This window comes from Cucurbita pepo, chromosome 6 (genome assembly GCF_057944985.1).
Source record: "Cucurbita pepo subsp. pepo isolate OVF chromosome 6, ASM5794498v1, whole genome shotgun sequence".
Lineage (NCBI taxonomy): Eukaryota > Viridiplantae > Streptophyta > Magnoliopsida > Cucurbitales > Cucurbitaceae > Cucurbita > Cucurbita pepo.
In genome coordinates this window covers 4,827,421-4,847,188 of record NC_141803.1, presented here as the reverse complement: position 1 = coordinate 4,847,188, position 19,768 = coordinate 4,827,421, and the positions used below count along the sequence as shown (strand labels likewise).

The 19,768-nt window shown below is 39.4% G+C and overlaps 3 protein-coding genes across 5 annotated transcripts; 1 reads left to right on the top strand and 2 right to left on the bottom strand.

The window, feature by feature from the left end:
* Positions 1-2,369: 2,369 nt before the first annotated feature.
* Positions 2,370-6,159, top strand: LOC111796534 (Rho GTPase-activating protein). The gene is made up of 5 exons (XM_023679192.2): positions 2,370-2,983; positions 4,048-4,723; positions 4,834-5,215; positions 5,520-5,582; positions 5,680-6,159. The coding sequence occupies exons 1-5, from the start codon at positions 2,665-2,667 to the stop codon at positions 5,737-5,739; spliced, it is 1,500 nt and encodes a 499-aa protein (XP_023534960.1). The 5' UTR covers positions 2,370-2,664; the 3' UTR covers positions 5,740-6,159.
* Positions 6,160-6,969: 810 nt separating this feature from the next.
* On the bottom strand, positions 6,970-15,374 carry LOC111797059 (heat shock 70 kDa protein 16). 3 transcript variants are annotated; one of them, XM_023679939.2, is made up of 11 exons: positions 15,109-15,374; positions 14,838-14,915; positions 12,591-13,916; positions 11,490-11,702; positions 11,252-11,353; positions 10,041-10,142; positions 9,201-9,401; positions 8,207-8,353; positions 7,820-7,948; positions 7,610-7,740; positions 6,970-7,389 (listed from the first exon to the last, which is right to left on the bottom strand). In XM_023679939.2, exons 3-11 carry the CDS (start codon positions 13,758-13,760, stop codon positions 7,290-7,292), a joined length of 2,295 nt encoding a protein of 764 aa, XP_023535707.2. In that variant the 5' UTR covers positions 13,761-13,916; positions 14,838-14,915; positions 15,109-15,374; the 3' UTR covers positions 6,970-7,289. The 3 variants fall into 3 exon arrangements, with proteins under 3 accessions (XP_023535707.2, XP_023535706.2, XP_086980783.1); XM_023679938.2 differs by lacking the exon at positions 14,838-14,915; XM_087124657.1 differs by lacking the exons at positions 10,041-10,142; positions 14,838-14,915.
* Positions 15,375-16,317: 943 nt separating this feature from the next.
* Positions 16,318-18,682, bottom strand: LOC111797060 (DTW domain-containing protein). The gene has a single exon (XM_023679942.2). The coding sequence runs from the start codon at positions 18,665-18,667 to the stop codon at positions 17,579-17,581; it is 1,089 nt and encodes a 362-aa protein (XP_023535710.1). The 5' UTR covers positions 18,668-18,682; the 3' UTR covers positions 16,318-17,578.
* Positions 18,683-19,768: the final 1,086 nt, after the last annotated feature.

Sequence of the window (19,768 nt, the reverse complement as noted above, 5' to 3'; positions counted from 1 at the left end):
AATTTACAACTCAACCTAACCCACCAAACCTTTTTATTTTTGGGTCGGATAACTCGACCCAACCCTAATTCTTTTTTTTTTTTTGGGTCGGGTTTGGGTTAGATTGAGTTGGTTTGTTGGGTTTTATTGGATGAAAGTCCCACGTCGGATAATTTAGGGAATGATCATGAGTTTATAATTAAATAATACTATCTTCATTGGTATGAAGTCTTTTGGGTAAACCGAAAGTAAAGTCAGGAGAACTTATGATCCTTCCCTAAATTAGTCGACGTGGGACTTTCATCATCCAACACCTCCCCTTGAACAAAGTACGTCTCCCCTTAATCGAGGCTCGACTCAGTCTTAAGTCATTTTTTACTATGCCTTCAAGGAGGGTTGACTCCTTTTTCTTTTTTGAGTCCTTTGTTCGACATTTGAGAATTTACCAATCTATTGGCACGACTAAGTTTAGGGCATAGCTCTAATACCATGTTACAAGAACACAACTCTCCACAAATTGTATGATATTGTTCACTCTGAGCATGCTCTCATGACTTTGTTTTGGGGCTTCCCAAAAGACCTCCCTGGAGAGAGCATTTCTTAATTATAAACCTATGATCATTTCCTAAATTAAATTTCGTTTATCGAGGTACCTCTACCTTACCTAACCTAAGATACACGCAATAAATAAATAATTTGTGGAAATTGATTGTAATAAAAGGAAAATAATATATATATATATATATATATATATATATATATATATATATATATATATATATTTATTTATTGACAAAAATAGAAAGAAATTAATTTTAAAAAACAAGATAATAGAGTAAAGAATTAGATATAATAAGGTGAGGCTTTGATGTTATGTTTAATGTTTAATTAAATTATTAATATAAAGTTTAATTTTGGGAATAGATTATTGTAAAGATAACGGCGCATGCATTTTTCTGAATCTCATTCAATGCGTAGTTGATTTTGTCTAATGATGACATGGTCTATAAATAATAATTATAATATTATTATTATTTTTCTAAATTTTATGTGTACAAGTAAATATATATAGGATGGATTTAAAATTTAAAGCAACATTTAATTTTTAATTAATTAATATACTATCAAAGTCGTACTATTTATTACGGTTAAACCATTACGTTGACTTTATTTTATTCATAATATTTCACGGTTAGTGACGTTATTATAATAGTTATTCTTATTATTATGCCACTTTAACACGTCGATAAAAAAAAAGAACCGAAAACCCTAAATATTCACACGGGTTGAGTTGGATTGACGGGTTTAGTTCGATTCATGGGTTTGTAAAATTTCATTTTGGTTCAATCGAGTCAATCTTATATGCACATTGGCTGTGCTTTGACCGTGTCTCTGGGGAACAGTTGTATGTAGATATCATGAACGTGAGGTGTAGGATACCAGGCCGAGAAACCCGGGCAACCATTCCCCTATTTGCTGATCGGTTCGACTTAACTAAGCTCCGTCCTTGTACAAGGAGGAAGCCAATCCCACCAACCTATGTGTATATGTACGTAGGGTTTGTTCCCTTTCTCTCTCATCTCACTTGAGAAGTCTCTTTCTATGTCTCCCTAATGCTCAGTCACTCGAACGTCGAAGGCTATAGTTGGTGAGCACCGACCTTCAAGACAGCTACGTTCATAGTCTAGTGCCCATCGTAATGGTCCATATGTTTTTGTTGTCGTCAGCTAGCCAACATTAACGTTCAAGTCGGAGTTCATTGTCCTCACCAATGCTAACACGATAGTTTTTACATTGTCAATACCACCAAACGACTTATTCACCCATGTCTAGGTATATGTTTATAATAAATTTTTCTAAACGAAAAAATTTATAGTTGAAAAAACGTAGAATATGAATTTTTTAACGAGTTTGGAATTTGCAGAAGTGATGTTCGGTTGACGAAAATAAACCTCGCTTAAGATCCGACAAAGCCACAAAGCAAGGTGAAAATACAGATGTGGCTTGAATTTTTCTTAAGGTTGGTCGTGAGTGTGTTAAGATCACGTCGTCCTACAGTTAAAAAAGTATGACTGTGACAAATGATTCAGAGCCACACCCTGTGTGTCTAGTCGAACAAGACGAGAGAAATGAACCCAAGAGTTGAAATAACGAAAGGCATCACAAGTGTGTTAAGAGTGTCGAGGTTGACAGGGCTAAGGCCCAGCTCAAGTGAAATGGTTTAAGCCCATTAAGACCCAGCCCAGCCCAAAGTGAAAAGGCTTAAGAAGCCCAACAAAGAACAGCCCAGCCCAAATGAAAAGGTTTAAGCCCAACAAGACTCGGCCCATATTATCCGCAAACCGAACCCATCCCATTCCATCTATCTCTCTCCCACAACCAAAATTCCCTTTCCCTCTGAATGATTCAGGCGCTAAAAATTTCAGAGAAAATTTCGACTCCCGCTAAATCTTCTCTTTCTTTTTGGTTTTTGAAATTCGTCTCAATTCTCGCATCTATATGCGTTCTTCTCTCGTCGTCGGCAAGCTTCAGAGCGTTAATTTTCACGTTACTCTTGATTGCTATCTGATGTAGATCCAGAGCTGATTCTTTTTGTACTGATTGCTTGGTCTTTTGCTGCATTTGATTGTTTTCCTGTTTGGAATTAACCTTACCGGATCATTCTATTTTCTATTGTGCAATCTTATGGCGTACTATGAAGCTCCCTCGTTCTCTCTCGGCCTTGATTTAGATTTCGATTCGGAGCCTCAAATTCCGCCACCAGCTTCGGACTATTCGGCGGGAGCCAATGCTTCGTCGAAAGAGGACGATTGTGGAGTGGTGGAGACAGGGGTTGCGGATTGCAATGGAGAAACTGGACATGATTCGCCTAGAAAATTTAAGCGGCTCAAGCGTGGTCCTGCTCGATGTTCTTCGGTAGCCAAGAAAAGCGAACCATCACCTTTGTTTTCTGTAGTTGATGATGACATTGAAGAGTTTTCATCACAAGAAGATTCTCCCAGAGGTAATAGCTCTTTCACACATTGAGTTTGTTTTCTTCTTTTCTTCTATTTTTTCCAGAGTATAAACGAAGCTTCGATTGAAGTGTTCAATGGTTTAGGACACAATAGTCGTCTCTTAGACGCAGGGCATTGGCTATTGGTATTTGATCACATGCTATTGGAAATTTCGGATCGTTTTATTTGCATCATGCGATTATTGTGCATACAATATTTTCTTCCAGTTTTGAAGTATTTTTGGTTCAATAATCTGTTTACATTGAGATTCTGTCACTTGCCCAGAATTTAATATCTGCATATCTTACGAGTTTTTTTGAAACTAGTCGCAAGTAAGCTTGAAGATAAATGATATATGTATCTGTTGTGCAAAGAATATAATGTTTATTGTTTTCTTTGTATGCAAATTGTTTGAGAATTGCTGGATCATGCTTTGTTTCTAAAGAATATGAATTGTTGATGGAATGAATTATTATTATTATTATTATTTTAGGAGAAATGATGGGAGTAGAATGGAATGGAAACATTAAATCTAGAGAAGTGTTCAAGGACAGGTTGAAAATTAAATTGACCTTGGGGTTATGGGTTCAAGGGCCACATACCTAACATATTAAAATTTTATGATCTTCTAACTAAATGTCAAGGTCAAGTAATTATCCCATGAGATTAGTAATGCATACTTAAGACCACTTGGGTACCACGATACAAAAGAAACATTCAATTCACAAGAGTTGACCAATTGAGCCATCACTAATATTTAACCACGTTTGTATGGTACTGTTATCTCGGCTGGTTAGTATGTTCTTACAGCATTTTGATCTAAGACACAAATAAACTGGAAGAGCTTTGTTATATTGGTTAACTGTAGATATAATTTTCTGATGATTGCAACGTAGATGATTAAATGAACCCCTATAGAGTTGTCAAAATAACACATATCAGATGACTCCTTGATTATAAATAATGGCCCTGTACTTGTATGATTATAGAGCTAACTTTTTACTCTTTCTTTAAAGTGGCTGACTGAGGGTTTTACTTTCTGAAATTAACACAATGTTCACATGTACCTCAGTTTCGTCACTCCATCAATCTGTCTGCAACAGTTCAAAGGTCCCTTTACATGGGATCTTTACTGTTCCCACTTCTAGCCAGCTGAAGGAAAAGAAAGATAAACAGACTGCAGATGCCTCAACTTCTGTTGGTTTGGAAAAGAAAAATAAGTCCTTGTTTTCTAATTTAACCATCAGTCCTCTTCGAAAGTTCCAGTTACTTGATTCTGATTCAGATGAGCCTTCTAGCTGTGACAATCAAAGCAGAAAAGGGTATGAAGTTTCTTCATCTTTAAACAAGCCAAAGTCTACATTTGGTCTCTCTGCAACAGTGGATGAGAAAAAGAAAAGTTTGACTGCGAGTATTACTCAAAAAGAGGATCTATGGAAAGATTTTTGTCAAACTAAAAATTTTCATTTGCCAACACCAGCCTTTGATGAAGTCTGTAAAGAATTTTCGCAGTTAAAGAAGGATAATAAAGCAGCTACAGAACTAGGAAGCAGTGCCCATATAAGCTGCATGGATAATCATACTACCAATAGTGGCTACTCAAACGAACTGGTGGATAAGCTCGGCTGTCCTGCTCATTACTATTTTTTTCATAATGACCCAAGGATTCAGAGATTAGTTCGTAATCGCTTACCAAACTTTTCCCCATTGGGAGTTGATGGAAGCAGAGGATCAATGATTGATTATGTGTTAGTAACTCTTCTTTCTATTATTTTCAGTTATTCCTTTCCATTTAAACAAATTTGTCCACTTTTCTTTCTATCCTTTAACATAACATGTTTTATTGCTGCATTGGCAGGAGACAGTTTAGCAACGGAGAGGCTTCTACTAGCCGATCATCACAGGTTAACATGGAGAAAAGTTCAAAAAGATCAACAAATATATCAAAAAGATCTAAGAGCAATGCCTCCAAATGTTGGGCCAATGAGAAAGCTGTTTCACCGTTAAGCAGTAAAAAAACACCCAAAAGAGCAGCATCTCAAAAAAATAAAATTGGTAGCAGTTCAAGAAATGTTAGAAGGAAACCAGGGGCATCAAACTGTGAAGAACTCTTACAGGATTCTGGAAACTGGATTGATCCAAAGGGCTCTCTTAGTCTTCCTAGAGATGCTGGGAAACGAAGGGTCCATGCAGGTGGGCAATCAGCTGGTCACTGGTATACATCCCCAGAAGGGAAGAAGGTATGGTTCAATATTTTCGCTACATAGTCAATGTCCATAATATCTCGAATGTTCATGACAATAAGAAAATAGATTCAGTATGCTGCAGAAATTATTCTCAACGTGGAATTCCCTAAAATTTTCTTCGATAGCTTTTCCAAAAGATACTGACTATTATCTTGTTATTTATACTACCTTCCTTTTCTTTTTGTTACATTTTCGCTCATTGACATTACAACTTGAAAAATAATTCTTATAGCTAGATTATTTATTACTTCGCTTAGTTTGCTGTGGTCAATTTTAATAGGCTATTACTGCTTTCCAGGTATACGTCACCAAAAGTGGGGAGGAGTTGACCGGCCGAACGGCATATAGATTTTACAAAAAGGTAAATCCAAATCATATTCCCTTGGCTTTAGCTTTGGCTTTTCTTAAGCTCTTTTATGTTTTTATTACACATTCAACGCTTCTATTGTTGCCTATAGGATACTGGAGGCTTTAGGAAGTCAAAAAAGAAAGGAACAGGCAAGAAGAAGAAAACATAAAACGATACCGTGCACGGGGGCAAAACTGCACAATCGATTGGGATCCAAAATGTTAGTTACACTGCCATCTTATTTTTGGCCTGTTTGGATGACTTTCTAAGTGTTTTTAAGCGCTTAAAAAGTTGTATTTCTTCGTTGCAATTACCATCAGCTGTTTCTTAAACATTGTTGTCCATAGTATACATGTAACAACTTTGTGTCCAATTTTAAGCCAACCTTGATTCTTCCAACATATATACATCTGAATATTTGGGTGTATTCAAATCTTCAATGTACCAAACCAAACTGTGGAGTCTAGGAATTTAGGCTTTGAATTCTGACTGATAGCCGAGCCAGACAATTTTCTCCAGTCCACTATGCCCCAATGTACAGACACTAAATGTTTTATGATGAACATGATAAAGTTATAATTCTTCATCATTTTTTTATCATCTTGAATCTTCATTCAACAGGTTTGACTTCCTGCACGAGAGGAAGAGGAAGAGGTAGATAATAACTGTGATACTGGTTTCAAATTTTTTTTCTTATCTGCATCCGTTTTCTTGCTCAGGGATCAAACCGAGAATCACGAAGATGTAAGATCTAGATTACAACTTACGTTCATGTTTTCTTATCTGCATCTGTTTTCTTGCCTAGGGATCAGACCAAGAACCACGAAGATGTAAGATCTAGCATTCATGTTTAATGTCCTACAAAAAGTGACAGGTTTAGAAACCAATGAATTCAAAATTTTGACCTATTGTCCTCTTTGGACTTTCCCTTTCGGGCTTTCCATTATAAGGCTTTAAAATGTGCATGTGATGGGAAGGTTTCCACACTTGTTCTCCTCAACCAATGTAGGACATCACAATCCACCCCCCTTCGGGGCCCAGTGTCCTTGTTGGCACTCTTTCTCCAATCAATGTGGGACTCCACCAAATCCACCCCCCATTGGGGCCAGCGTCCTTACTGGCACACCGTTTCGTGGGGAACAACCTCTTTGTTGACACATAGTCCGGTGTTTGGCTCTGATATCATTTGTAACGACTCAGATCCACTGCTAGCAGATATTGTCATCTTTGGGCTTTCTCTTTCGAGCTTTCCCTCAAGGCTTAAAATGCGTCTACTAAGGGAAGGTTTCCACACCCTTATGAAGGGCGTTCTCCTCCCCAACCAATGTGGGACATTACATGACCACGATATGAACCGTTCACTCTTAACCTAAGGATCAAACTCTTAATGTCTGGAAAGTGAAGCTGAAACCATCCCCTTTTCCTGTGTGATTCATGATAACCATGGAATGTATATATACATGTCAGATCACATATGATAAGAAATCTCAAAACAGACAATGAATAGAAACGCAATAATTCAACAAGGGTTGCCTTCAAATAGTTGCAAAATTGAGAGACAGCCCTCATTAGAATGAGACATATCAGAAGACAACATGGCTGATTGGTCAAAGTACTTGAACCTGTCATCAGCTGCAGTGGCACTACTCTTTCACCTCATCTTCATTCTGGATATGATCATAACCTTTGATTAATCTAAAGAGAAACTAATGTTGCCTTTTAAGAGTGATTATCAGAAGAATTGTGATGGTTTGGTTCCTCTGAATCGCCTGAATGTGTATGAGAAGACACAGGTTGTCCCAAGATCCTTTGGCATGTCCTGAAATGCAGTTTAAGCAAAAATGGTAGTAAGCCACTGGATCTGCAGATACCAAGCATGCTTATTTGAAATAAATATAGAACTGAATTTTGGGTTCGATAAGCAGAAAGATCGTGTAGCTTAAATCAATGTTCTAAACGACCATTCCGATTAGTTTCACTTAGCCTAATCTTACAGAAACCTTTTATATTTTAACGAATCAAACAGAGAAGCATCGTACTTGTCAAAATCGTCTTCTCGAGTTCTGATCTCGCTTGACCATAGTAAAGGGTCTGTGTTTTTTGGTAACAACTCTTGCTGTTGGCTTGTCTCTGTTAGCCATTGCTCTGCTCTGTCACACTCCTCAAGGATCTGGAGAAAAATGGAGTTCATTAGTGAGAGAATTCAAACAAAACCAACTGTAGTAATGGTAGAGGTCATTTGTCGATACCGAAGCTCGAACGTGAGGAGAAATTGAATCCCCAGAGTTCCTATAATCGGAAATACGCTTTAACAGATGCTTTTTAGCTTGTGCTCTAGCTTCCTCGTCTTCGTATCGGTTAATTACAGGATCCACCAACTAAGAACAATGAAAGAGTAGAGTAAGCAAGGAGAAGAGAACTTGGTTCAGAAAATGTGATATAACTTGTAACAGCTCAAGCCCACATCGGTTAGGGAGGAGAACGAAACATTCTTTATAAGGGCGTGGAAACCTCTCCCTAGCAGACACGTTTTAGAAACCTTGAGGGGAAGCCCGAAAGGAAAAACCCAAAGAGGACAATATTTGCTAGCGGTAGGCTTGAGCTGTTACAGACTTGTATTAAGTATAAGAAACTACCTTCTTAAGGTCATCTAACTTAGAAGCATAAGCACTCTCTGTCTCATCGTCTCCATCCTCGTATAGCCACTCCTCGGTTTGCTGGAGACTTGAGAAGATTCCTTCTCGCTCTTGATCACTAGCGAAACTCCGATACGTGTTGAAAAGCTATTAACAAATCACTTTCAAACATCATCATTATTTTCGTAATACAAGATAAATATTATTATTCACAGTATGCATGAGAATAAAAGTCTACCTCAAGATACGATGAACATTTAAAAAGTCGAAAGTTGTTCAAAGGGAAAGTGTTATGGAACTCTTAGGAATTGATCGAACAACCTTGTTGAAGTACAAGACGTTTAGATCTAAATTATCCAAGAACCCAAAAAAAACGATAAGGAATCAGCTCTAAGAAAAGTTTTGAAACAGATTACCTTGATGATCAAGATCAAGAGTAAAGAAAACTCGTTTCTAGACTCGTGATTCAAATCACTCCACAAGATAGTTTGATCAAAACTACGGAATGACTCTAACATACAAATCTAAAATCTAAACACAAAAAATACAAACGAACAAGCTCATGACTCAAGAAGCATAATATGAAACTTTCGCTGTAATATCCAAAATCTTCATACTAAAGTAACAACATGAACGACTATTTATAGTATTGAAATAAGACACCCTATTTCGTACCAGAAAGTTTTACAAATTTGAAATCACACGACAACTTAAACTTCTTGAAACAAAACGATGCTTCAAGCTCGCATGACGGAAATCAATAATCTGATCTAAAAAGTGGTGTCGCAGCAACTGAAATTCGTATAGCCACCCCCCAAGTATCCAAAACAATTTATAACAGTAGCGTTAAAAGATCGAGTTCTACGTTCGGTTCATACATCCAACGAAACTAGACCAAAGATATAGATGTAAAGTAAGCTTTTGATAACGTTTTTTTTTTCGTATCACTCAAATCGAAACGTACCATTGGCATCGGAAAAGGAAGAATATTTACCTTATTCCTCATCTCATAGACGTATGACTCCAAAGCATTCTTCTCATTTTTGGCTTGTTCCATGTTCTTGTCCATTTGAGCCAATTGGAGCTCTCTTTGTTGGGCTTCTGAGAGCTCAGCCTTTGTCATTCCACCATATATGTGTTCACTAACTGGTATGTCAATCCTCCTTGTACTCCTAACTTTTCTTGAAACATCACACTGGAAAATGCAATGAATTAATAGACACCAAATCACTGTAAAGAGACAATTTTCCAAGGAAAAAAGTGTCGGGAGATGAGAAACTGTAACGGCCCAAGCCCATCGCTAGCAGATGTTGTCCTCTTTGGGCTTTCCCTTTCGGGTTTCCCCTTAAGGCTTTTAAAACGCATCTGCGAGGGAGAGATTTCCATACCCTTATAAAGGGTGTTTTGTTCTCCCCCAACAAATGTAGGATCTCACAATCCACCCCTCTTCGGGGCCAGCGTACTCACTGACACTCGTTCCCTTCTCCATTGGCACACCGCCTCGTGCCCATCCCCCTTCGGGGCTCAGTCTTCTCGCTGACACATTGCCCGGTGTCTGGCCCTTATACCATTTATAACGGCTCAAGCCCACCGCTAGCAGATATTGTCCTATTTGGGCTTTCCCTTTCGGGTTTCTCCTCAAGGCTTTTAAAACGCGTCTGCTAGGGAGAGGTTTCCACACCCTTATAAAGGGTATTTCGTTCTCCCCAACCAACGTGGGATCTCACAAAAACATAGTATATGAGGTTTTCTAGATAGTATATAGAATTAACTGTAGTCCATCTTTTTGATGTACATGAAGCTTTTGAGTGCTGAAAGGGACTGTATTCAATACCTTCGAATGGGAAGAATCGACAAACTCGGTCTCCATGTTCTCTGTATTCGAGTGAGTAGCGTCTCTCGTTGGTATTTGTTCATCTACATTATCCTCTACAAGCTAAATTCATGATTCGTATAAATACAGAGAAAAATCTCTTAAATGGTAGGAACTTGATGAAAATATTATGCTAGCAGATATTGTCCTCTTTGGGCTTTCCCTTTCGAGCTTACCCTTAAGGTTTTTAAAACGCGTCTGTTAGGGGAAGGTTTCCACACCCTTATAAAGAATGCTTCATTCTCCTCCCCAACCGATGTGGGATCTCACAACCCACCCACTTTCGGGGCCCAGCGTCCTCGCTAGCACTCGTTCCTCTCTCCAATCGATGTGGGATCTCACAATCCACCTCCCTTCGGGGCCAGCGTCCTCACTGGCACACTGCCCGATGTCTGGCTCTGATACCATTTATAACAGCCCAAGCCCACCACTAGCAGATATTGTTCTCTTTGGGCTTTCCCTTTCGGGCTTACCCTCAAGGTTTTTAAAATGCGTCTACTAGGGGAAAGTTTCCACACCCTTATAAAGAAGGTTTCATTCTCCTCCCCAACCGATGTGGGATCTCACAATCCACCCACTTTTAGGGCCCAACGTCCTCGCTGGCACTCGTTCCTCTCTCCAATCAATGTGGGATCTCACAATCCACCTCCCTTCGGGGCCAGAGTCCTCATTGGCACACCGTCCGGTGTGCGGCTCTGATACCATTTGTAACAGTCCAAGCCCGCCACTAGCAGATATTGTCCTCTTTGGGCTTTCTCTTTTCAGGTTACCCTCAAGGTTTTTAAAACGCGTCTGGCAGGGGAAGGTTTCCACAGCCTTATAAAGAATGCGTCATTCTCCTCCCCAACCGATGTGGGATCTCACAACCCACCCACTTTCGGGGTCTAGCGTCCTCGCTGGCACTCGTTCCTCTCTCCAATCGATGTGGGATCTCACAATCCACCTCCCTTCAGGGCCAGCGTCCTCGCTGCCACACCGTCCGATATCCAGCTCTTATACCATTTGTAACAGTCCAAGCCCACCACTAGCAGATATTGTCCTCTTTTGACTTTCCCTTTCGGGCTTACCCTCAAGGTTTTTAAAACGCGTCTACTAGGGGAAGGTTTCCACACCCTTATAAAGAATGCTTCATTCTCCTCCCCAACTGACGTAGGATCTCACACATTACTTACCGTAGCTGATTCAACCGTAACGATGCCGTTCAAATTTAACTGAACTCTAACTTTAATCCTCGCGTTCGAGTTCGAGTTGTTTGAGCCTTGGACAGGACCAATCTGCATCATAAATGGAATGAAAAAAGAAGCAGAAACAAGTCAAGACACTCTCTAGAGTAGTTTATGAACACTGGGACAGCTCAAAAGCCTTCCAGCTTCACAAGAACAGTAATAAAAAGCTTAGAATAGAACATACTGTAAAACAACCAATTTTTGAAGACATGCCAGGAGGTAGATCATCCAGATTAGTGTAGAATGCTTCTAAATGGAACAAGCTGTTGCGGTGGAATGAGAGAACTTTAGTGCTTGGAATGTGTTGGCCTTTGGGAAATAGAACATTATTTGAGCCCAAGCTAATTGGTCCTGCGTCTGATGAGAAGCCAATGGAGAAAGGGGATGAATCCTGAACCTGCGCTTTGTTAACCATGTATCATTTAGCATTCATACAACTAATAACCTTAGAAAAACGAACTTGTAAAGAAAGTGAATGACGAAAACGCGTCGTTAAAAGATGGGACTTTTGTGTTTCATTTAGTTGTCGTGTGCGGAAAGGTTCATGTAACAGCTCAACTCTTTCGGCTTTCCCTTTTGGACTTCCCCTTAAGGTTTTTAAAACGTGTCTGCTAGGGAGAGGTTTCCACACCCTTATAAAGAATGCTTCGTTCCCCTCTCCAACTGATGTGGGATCTCACAATCCACCCCCCTTTGGGGCTCAGCGTCTTCGCTGGCCCTCGTTCCTCTCTCTAATTGATGTAGGATCTCACAATCCACCCCTTTCGGGGCCCAGCATCCTCGCTGGCACACCGCTTAGTGTCCACAAAGCGGGGGGTAAACACGAAATGGTGTGCCAGCAAGGACGTTATGGCCCGAAGGGGGGTGGATTAGGGGGTCTTCCATCGATTGGAGAAGGGAACGAGTGCCAACGAGGAGACTGGGCCCCAAAGGGGGTGGATTGTGAGATCCCACATCGGTTGGGGAGGAGAACGAAACATTCTTTATAAGGGTGTAGAAACCTCTCCCTAGAAGACGCGTTTTAAAAACCTTGAGGGGAAGCCCGAAAGGGAAAGCATAAAGTGGACAATATCTGCTAATGGTGGGCTTGAGCCGTTACAGTTCAAGTCCATGCGAGGAACATAATCTTCCTAGTAGTTTGGAAGATCAATTAAATTCCTAAGACGACTTTTAACCGTCTCGAAAATCAATTAAACTCGAACCAAACTACAAGGCATTGCCCATGGCCACCTTCCATTACATGCCTAGCTAATGCAAGCTACAAAACCTCAAGCAAAGTACATACCTCATATTCTCTAACCCGGAAATCGGGGCTAAGCATCGCACACTGTAGAGCACAACCACGAGCTACACATTCACTAGCATTAAGTTTACGACTCGGTTCTTTCTTAAAAACAGAAGCCAATAACCTCGTTATCGCAGGGATCCTCGACCCCGATCCAACAAGTTCAACCGAATGGATTCTTCCCACAGTTAACCCTGCATCAGCTAAGGCTCTTGTACAAGGAACACTAATCCTCTCCAATAACCCAGCAGCAAGCTTTTCAAACTCTTCTCTTTTGATAAACCCCTTAACGTCCTTCTCATCCATCAGGCATTCAATATTAAGAGGTGCCTCTAAGTTTGCACTCAGAACCTTCTTCAGCTTCTCACAAGCCGCCCGCAATCTGATAGAAGCCTTGACGTTTGAGTTTACATCGATATCGTAATTCTTCTTAAACTCTGCAACAAAATGGCTGAATAAAAGCTCATCAAAGTCTCGACCTCCCAAATCGCTATCAAATGTATGCGACATGATACTCATATGTCCGGGCTGGAACGATACAATAGAGACCTGAGTATCACAATGACCAATATCAACAAAGGCAACATATATTGGACCTTTATTTGAGACATCTGCTTTATAAATCCCGTAGCTAAGTGCTGTTGCAGTACAGTCATGCATGAGTCTCAAAGGCTTTAAACCAGCAATAGCAGCAGCGTTCGAATATAAACGTCTTTGTAAATCCGTAAAATACGATGGAATACCGATAACGCAGTCTGAAAATGGCGCTCCCAAGTTTTTCTCAGCTACATCTCTCAAATGTGCAAAGAGCATTGCCATGATCTGAACTGGAGTAAATGTATGAGTCTCCCCTAAGTATTTCACGTGAACCAATATGCTGCCATCGAGGGCTGGAGATGTTTCGAAAGGAAGCGTTTCGAGATCCTTTTGAACATCTGGGTCACCATAGTTACGTCCGATTAATCTCTTTACCTGCGATATTGTGGATCTCGGGTTCATTGTTGCAGAAGCAGCACCTGCTGACCCCAAGAACCGCTGCTTTTCCCCGAAACATATTACGGCCGGGGTTTCTCGTTGTGATTCTTCATTTAGAAGAACATCGATACCTCGTTGCCTCGACACAGCAATAACACAATTCTCATTTCCAATATCGAAACCTACCACGCTCATCTCTGCTTGTCAGGTATAGCTTTCAAAAGAAACTGAAAGAATAGACTCTCAATCCAATCATTTGCCAAAAGAAGTCATGAGTTATTCATCAAAGAACTGAATAGTCACCAAGTTCTTCAAAAGAATGCTTCAGAAATCAATGACCACATAATATTACTGCATAAATATGAGATCAACCAATCAGCTAAGAAGCTCTATTCAACTTGAACACAAATAAACTATCAAAGTAACGTGGTATCATACTATTATGGAGAGTTGTGGTTTCTATCATGGTATAAGAGCCATGCCTTTAACTTAGCCATGTAAATAGAATCCTCAAATATCGAACAAATAAGTTGTTAGCCTCGAAGGTGTAGTCAAAAGTGACTCAAGTATCGAACAAAGGGTGTACTTTGTTCAAGGGCCCCAGAGAAGGAGTCGAGCCTCGATTAAGGAGAGGTTGTTCGAGGGCTCCATAGGCCTTAGGAGAGGCTCTATGGTGTACTTTATTCGAGAGGAGGATTGTTGGGTGAGGAGTCCCACATCAGCTAATTAAGGGGTTGATCATGAGTTTATAAGTAAGGAATACATCTCCATTGGTACGAGGTCTTTCGAAGAAACCAAAAGCAATGCTCAAAGTGGACAATATCATACCATTGTGGAGACCCATGATTCCTAACGTTGGTATCAGAGTCATGTCCTTAATTTAGCCATGTCAATAGAATCCTCAAATGTCAAACAAAGAAGTTGTGAGCCTCGAAGGTGTAGTCAAAAGTGACTCAAGTGTCGGGGCTCCAGAGAAGGAGTCGAGCCTTGATTAAGAGAAGGCTATTCGAGGGCTCCATAGGCCTCAAGGGAGGCTCTATGATGTACTTTGTTCAAGGGGAGGATTGTTGCCCACATCGGCTAATTAAGAGGTTGAACATGGATTTATAAGTAAGGAATACATCTCCATTGGTACGAGGCCTTTCGGGAAACCAAAAGCAAAGCCATGAGAGCTTATGCTCAAAGTGGACAATATCATACCATCGTGGAGAGTCGTGGTTTCTAATAATACAACGGTGAAACAAACAATTTAAACGTAACTTACAAACTTACGTCCTTAATAAAACAATCAAATTCTTGGTCATTCAAAGGCATATCACCATGGCATGCTATTATTCCACACAAACATCCCTACAGAAGCACAACAAATTCCAACAAAAACAAAGGGGGCTTCATTAAATTCCTAAATTGATGCAGCAAATGAACTTGCATTGCATAGAGTGCCAAGAACATCAGAATTTCGAAAAGGCAATAAAAGAATTCACATAATGGTCACTCAAACCAATCAATAAAGAAACCTCCGATGAAACCCATGAAGACCCACCTGAGGACGACCACTCAGAAGCTAACGGCGGCCGGAAACAGCACCGGCGACGGAAGAAGGTATGAAAGAGAGAGAGAAGGGGGGAAATCGAGGGAGGGAAGAGAGGATTGAGGTGCAAATGGCATCGGGTAGGCGACAATTCTGGGGGGTTTATATACGGATACAAAGGCGAGGCATCGAGATTGTCTTTGTCGCAGCCTCGCAGAGCAGCAGCATTTTTTCTCTGTAATTTTGACTTATTTTCTCTTTAACCGGAGACTTTTCATAGCACTACATTATTTATTTATATATATATATATATAATACATATTTAAATTTTGTAAAATTAATTGATTTAAATTTTATAAAAATAATTGATATATTAGATATAAATTTAAGTGTTATTTCTAATAAAAAATTTAATTTTGCTACGTTGGTAGATTAAAAAAAAAAAGGTTGATCCCAGATAAAAAATTTAAGGATCTATTAGATATAAAATTAAAAGTTCTGTGTTATACACTTTTAAAGTTTAAGAATATGTTAGACATAAAATTAAAAAGGAGTGTTCAAACGATTCAAGAATACGACCCGCTTGAACTATCTAACCTAAAATATAAAAGTTTGGTGATGTTAGATTTTTTTTAGTTGATTTTTTTAAAAATAAAAAAATTCCAACCAAACGGAAAATGGGATTACAATCCAACCATATCCTATCCTATTTTTAAGATTATTACGAAGATTAAAATTATTTAATGTATATAATTATTCTATTGATGTATTGTAATGGATGTTTAATGTTTGAGCTTTATGAAATTTTAGTTATTAACGTAACATATATGATAACCTAACCATCCAATCGACTCAATCCAAGCATTTATCTAACTTAACCCAATCTGTATATACCCATAAATTTAAGATACTTGAAGATTAAAAATTAAATAAATACAAATCTCAAAGTTTAAATTAGATTTGAGTTCCAAAAGATTTCTCAATTTTATATACATCAAAATATTATTTTAGTATCTATACTTTGAATCATAGTTTCATTTAATTTTAAATTTAGTCCTCCAAGAATGATAATTGGGACTTGCTTTCGCATAAGAAAGAGAAATAATGGTAAATAGTTCGGAATAAGGTTTGATCCTGTTCATGAAGATTATCATTTTAGAATGAAAGTTTGAATCCGTTGAGATGAGAGAACGTGGATAGAGAACATGTTTGGAACTCGTATATAAAATTTGATCTTTGACTCTAAATGTTTTTTAAAAAATGTTTATAAATACTTGCTAAGTGACAAAGAATTACGTAGTTTAGAGATGTAACTAAGAAAATAAAAAACAAAAACAAAAAACACAAAGCTTCCAGCATTTGCAAGACATTGCAGAAATGAAGCAAACAGAATCTCAAGAAAATGAAGGCAAAAGTCACCTCCTCCTCCTTCCTAGTTGCTCTGAATGGACCCAGATCAACATCAGGTGAACCTTTCAGAAGCTCATTTCTAGCTGCAAGGTGAGAAACATATCGAGGGCTTGTAAAGCCACTTTTCGAGATCCTTTTGATGAGAGATACGAACCAGAGACTTAATTTGTGAGATCCCACGTCGGTTGAGGATAAGAACAAAACATTCTTTATAAGGGTATGGAAATCTCTCCATAGCAAACGCATTTTAAGATTCTTGAGTGGAAACCTGAATGGAAAAACCCAAAAAGGACAATATATGCTAGTGGTGGGTTTGGTAAGCAAACTGCGAGTCCATAGATATTTGAACGAGAGTATCCGGCCGAGTGCAGTGTCGTGAATGGGATTTTGGCCTCCATTTGGTTCCTATGACTTGAGATGAAAAGATGATGTTTGAAGGGAGTGGATTGAGTTCAAATCTCTATTATTCTATTGAAGTTGGTGGAGCAAGAACTCATGTAAAATTGTGCTTGGATCATCATTGAGATGAGTACTCAAGACAAATATAGAGATGGCTGAAGGTTTGTGATCTTTCAACTTCTTCTTCTTGTAAGGAATCATCTAGTTATGTTTGCATTTATCTCATGTAACGGCACAAACCCATCGCTCGTAGATATTGTCTTCTTTGGACTTTCCTTTCTGAGCTTCCCCTTAAGGTTTTTAAAACGCGTCTGCTAGGAAAAAATTTCTACACCCTTCTAAACAATGTTTCGTTCCTAGTTGGGACCTCACAATCCATCCCTTTCAGGGTCCAGCATCCTCACTGGCACTCATTCTCCTCTCTAATCAACGTGGGATCTTACAATCCACCTCCCTTCAGGGCCCAACATCCTCGCTGACACTCGTTCCTCACTCCAATCGATGTGGGATCTCACATCTCACCTCTTTGACAAATGTGAATCAAAGGTCTACAAATCCTGTCTATCATTGCATAGCAATAGAAGCCTACTACTCACTTCTCGACGTCTCGTCGGTCAATACATATTCATCGAGAACCAAACCCAGTGTTGCCCATTTTGATTCGGAGGAAATCTTAAATTTGAGTAGTGATTCTCAACCTCTCATCTTTACATCTCCTTTGATCTCCTATCATGGATTCAAAAACATCCAACAAATCATCCAGCCCCTCAGGGTGATCACCTATTACTTTCAAGGCATAGACAATGCTTTCAATGGTGGACAAAAAACCAGTCTTAGGCTGACGTCTAACTTCACTATACAAGCTCATCTTCTCTAAATCCAACTTCATATGAGGCAAAAGCCTCAACCAAGGATTTTCATTGTACATTCTCTTAGCTTTTGCCCATGTTCCATCTAAAACTATCAAATTATTGACATGAAAATCACTACCATGAACATCATCATCATTTACTGTAAAAGCATTATCAGAGGGAAAAAGTAGTACTGACTTGGGAGGAACCTCGATTTCGAACTCAGCATATTCCTCTAGCTCCTTGCTTTCATCCACCTGCCGCTTCTGCAGTTTCTTCACGATGAATCCTTTCGCCATTGATGCCCTAATTTCTGGAGATGCGAAAACCTCATCGATTTTAAGATCCTGCAAACTCGGTTGATGCATCCAGATGTGATCGAATGAGTTAACGACGCCATATTTCCCAATCGTAGCGGTAATCGCAGCTCCTTCGTCAGATTTTGTGCAAGTAGGTTTATCAACTAGAGATTCATCCCGATTCTGTACTTGAATTTGAGGCTTTTGAGCAGCATTTTGACCATTTCCGAAGCTAAATTCTTCATCAGAATTTAGTTCAGGCAACCGAATAGTGAATCGAGCCTCGAAATTAACGTCGGAAACGGTAGCGATCGCGACATTCTTGAGACCTAATTTTGCGATTCTAGAAGAATTTAGCGGATGCTTTTTCTCTAAACTGTGTTGAAGAATGATTACTCCGACTGAGTTCTCGAGACTAGGGTTTTGGAGCCGCGAACAGAGACAGATACGAGCCGGTTTCGAACAGGATGGACAAACGAGTCTTCCGGTACTGGGAGGAACATCCGCCATAGCTAGGGTTTGAAGAAGCTTGAATTGAAGATGAATTGGAGGAATGCGATTTAGCGGGTTTTTAGAGTTTCCGAACCGGATCCGAAATCGAAAATGAAGCATCGTTCTCGGCGGCGCTCTATCGTCACCGGCGAATTTCCCGACAACGCCATTTGTAGAACTAGAAAAGTGTACGTACTTTACGACGTCGTTTGATTGAGTAGATAAGTTTTCCTACGTGTAATAATGATTGGCTCATATTAGTTTCATTGCAATATTCCCTTTTTCAATTTTTTTTTAATCATTTAATTACTTTAAAACAACAATCCCCGTTCCAATTGTTAGACAACACGACTCTCGACAATGGTATTGTAACGACCCAGATCCGTTTGTTCTCCTGCACATCGCCCCCTTTGGGACCCAGCGTCCTTACTGGCACATCGTTCGGTGTCTGACTCTAATACCATTTGTAACGATCCAGAGGACAATATCTGCTAGTGGTGGTGGTCCAGTTTGAGTGTAAGCTCTCATGGTTTTGCTTTGTACTTTACCAAAAGGCCTCGTACCAATGGAGGGAGCATTCTTTGATTATAAACCCACGATCATTCCCTAAATTAGCCGATGTGGGACTTTCATCATCCAACGTCAATAACCCGACCTGCCAGTAAATTTGAAAACTTGCATTTCATTTCATTCGAATTTAATATTTGAAATATTTTTATTTTTAACTCGATCAAGTGACTTGAAAACTTGGGACAAGACTATCCGTACTCTTATCCTTTTAACTAGATCGAGAGTTTTTTAAATTTATTATATATTGTTGGATGATGAAGGTCCCACATCAGCTAATTTAGGGAATGATCATGAGTTTATAAGTGAGTAATACTATCTCCATTAATATGAGGTCTTTCGGGGAAACCCAAAGTAAAGCCATGAGGGTTTATGCTCAAAGTGGACAATATCATACCATTGTGGAGAGTCGTGTTCGTCTAACATAGTATCAGAGTCATGCCCTAAACTTAGTCGTGCTAATAGATTGGTAAATTCTCAAATATCGAACAAAGAACTCCAAAAGAAAAGGAGTCGAGCCTCGATTAAGGGGAGGTGTTGGATGATGAAAGTCCCACCTCGGCTAATTTAGGGAATGATGAAACTCCATTGGTATGAGGCCTTTTTTGGGAAACCCAGAGTAAAGCCACGAGAGCGTAGGCTCAAAGTGTACAA

What these genes read in the sequence shown, in the direction of transcription:
- LOC111796534 (XM_023679192.2), top strand. Translation starts at nt 2,665, where the DNA reads ATGGCGTACTATGAAGCTCCCTCGTTCTCTCTCGGCCTTGATTTAGAT. An exon ending in GGATCAATGATTGATTATGT is followed by an intron (nt 4,724 to 4,833) that starts GTTAGTAACTCT and finishes CTGCATTGGCAG; the next exon opens with GAGACAGTTTAGCAACGGAG. An exon ending in CATCCCCAGAAGGGAAGAAG is followed by an intron (nt 5,216 to 5,519) that starts GTATGGTTCAAT and finishes ACTGCTTTCCAG; the next exon opens with GTATACGTCACCAAAAGTGG.
- LOC111797060 (XM_023679942.2), bottom strand. Translation starts at nt 18,667, where the DNA reads ATGCTTCATTTTCGATTTCGGATCCGGTTCGGAAACTCTAAAAACCCG.
- LOC111797059 (XM_023679939.2), bottom strand. Translation starts at nt 13,760, where the DNA reads ATGAGCGTGGTAGGTTTCGATATTGGAAATGAGAATTGTGTTATTGCT. An exon ending in CAAAAATTGGTTGTTTTACA is followed by an intron (nt 11,354 to 11,489) that starts GTATGTTCTATT and finishes TTTATGATGCAG; the next exon opens with ATTGGTCCTGTCCAAGGCTC. An exon ending in TCGATTCTTCCCATTCGAAG is followed by an intron (nt 9,402 to 10,040) that starts GTATTGAATACA and finishes TGCATTTTCCAG; the next exon opens with TGTGATGTTTCAAGAAAAGT.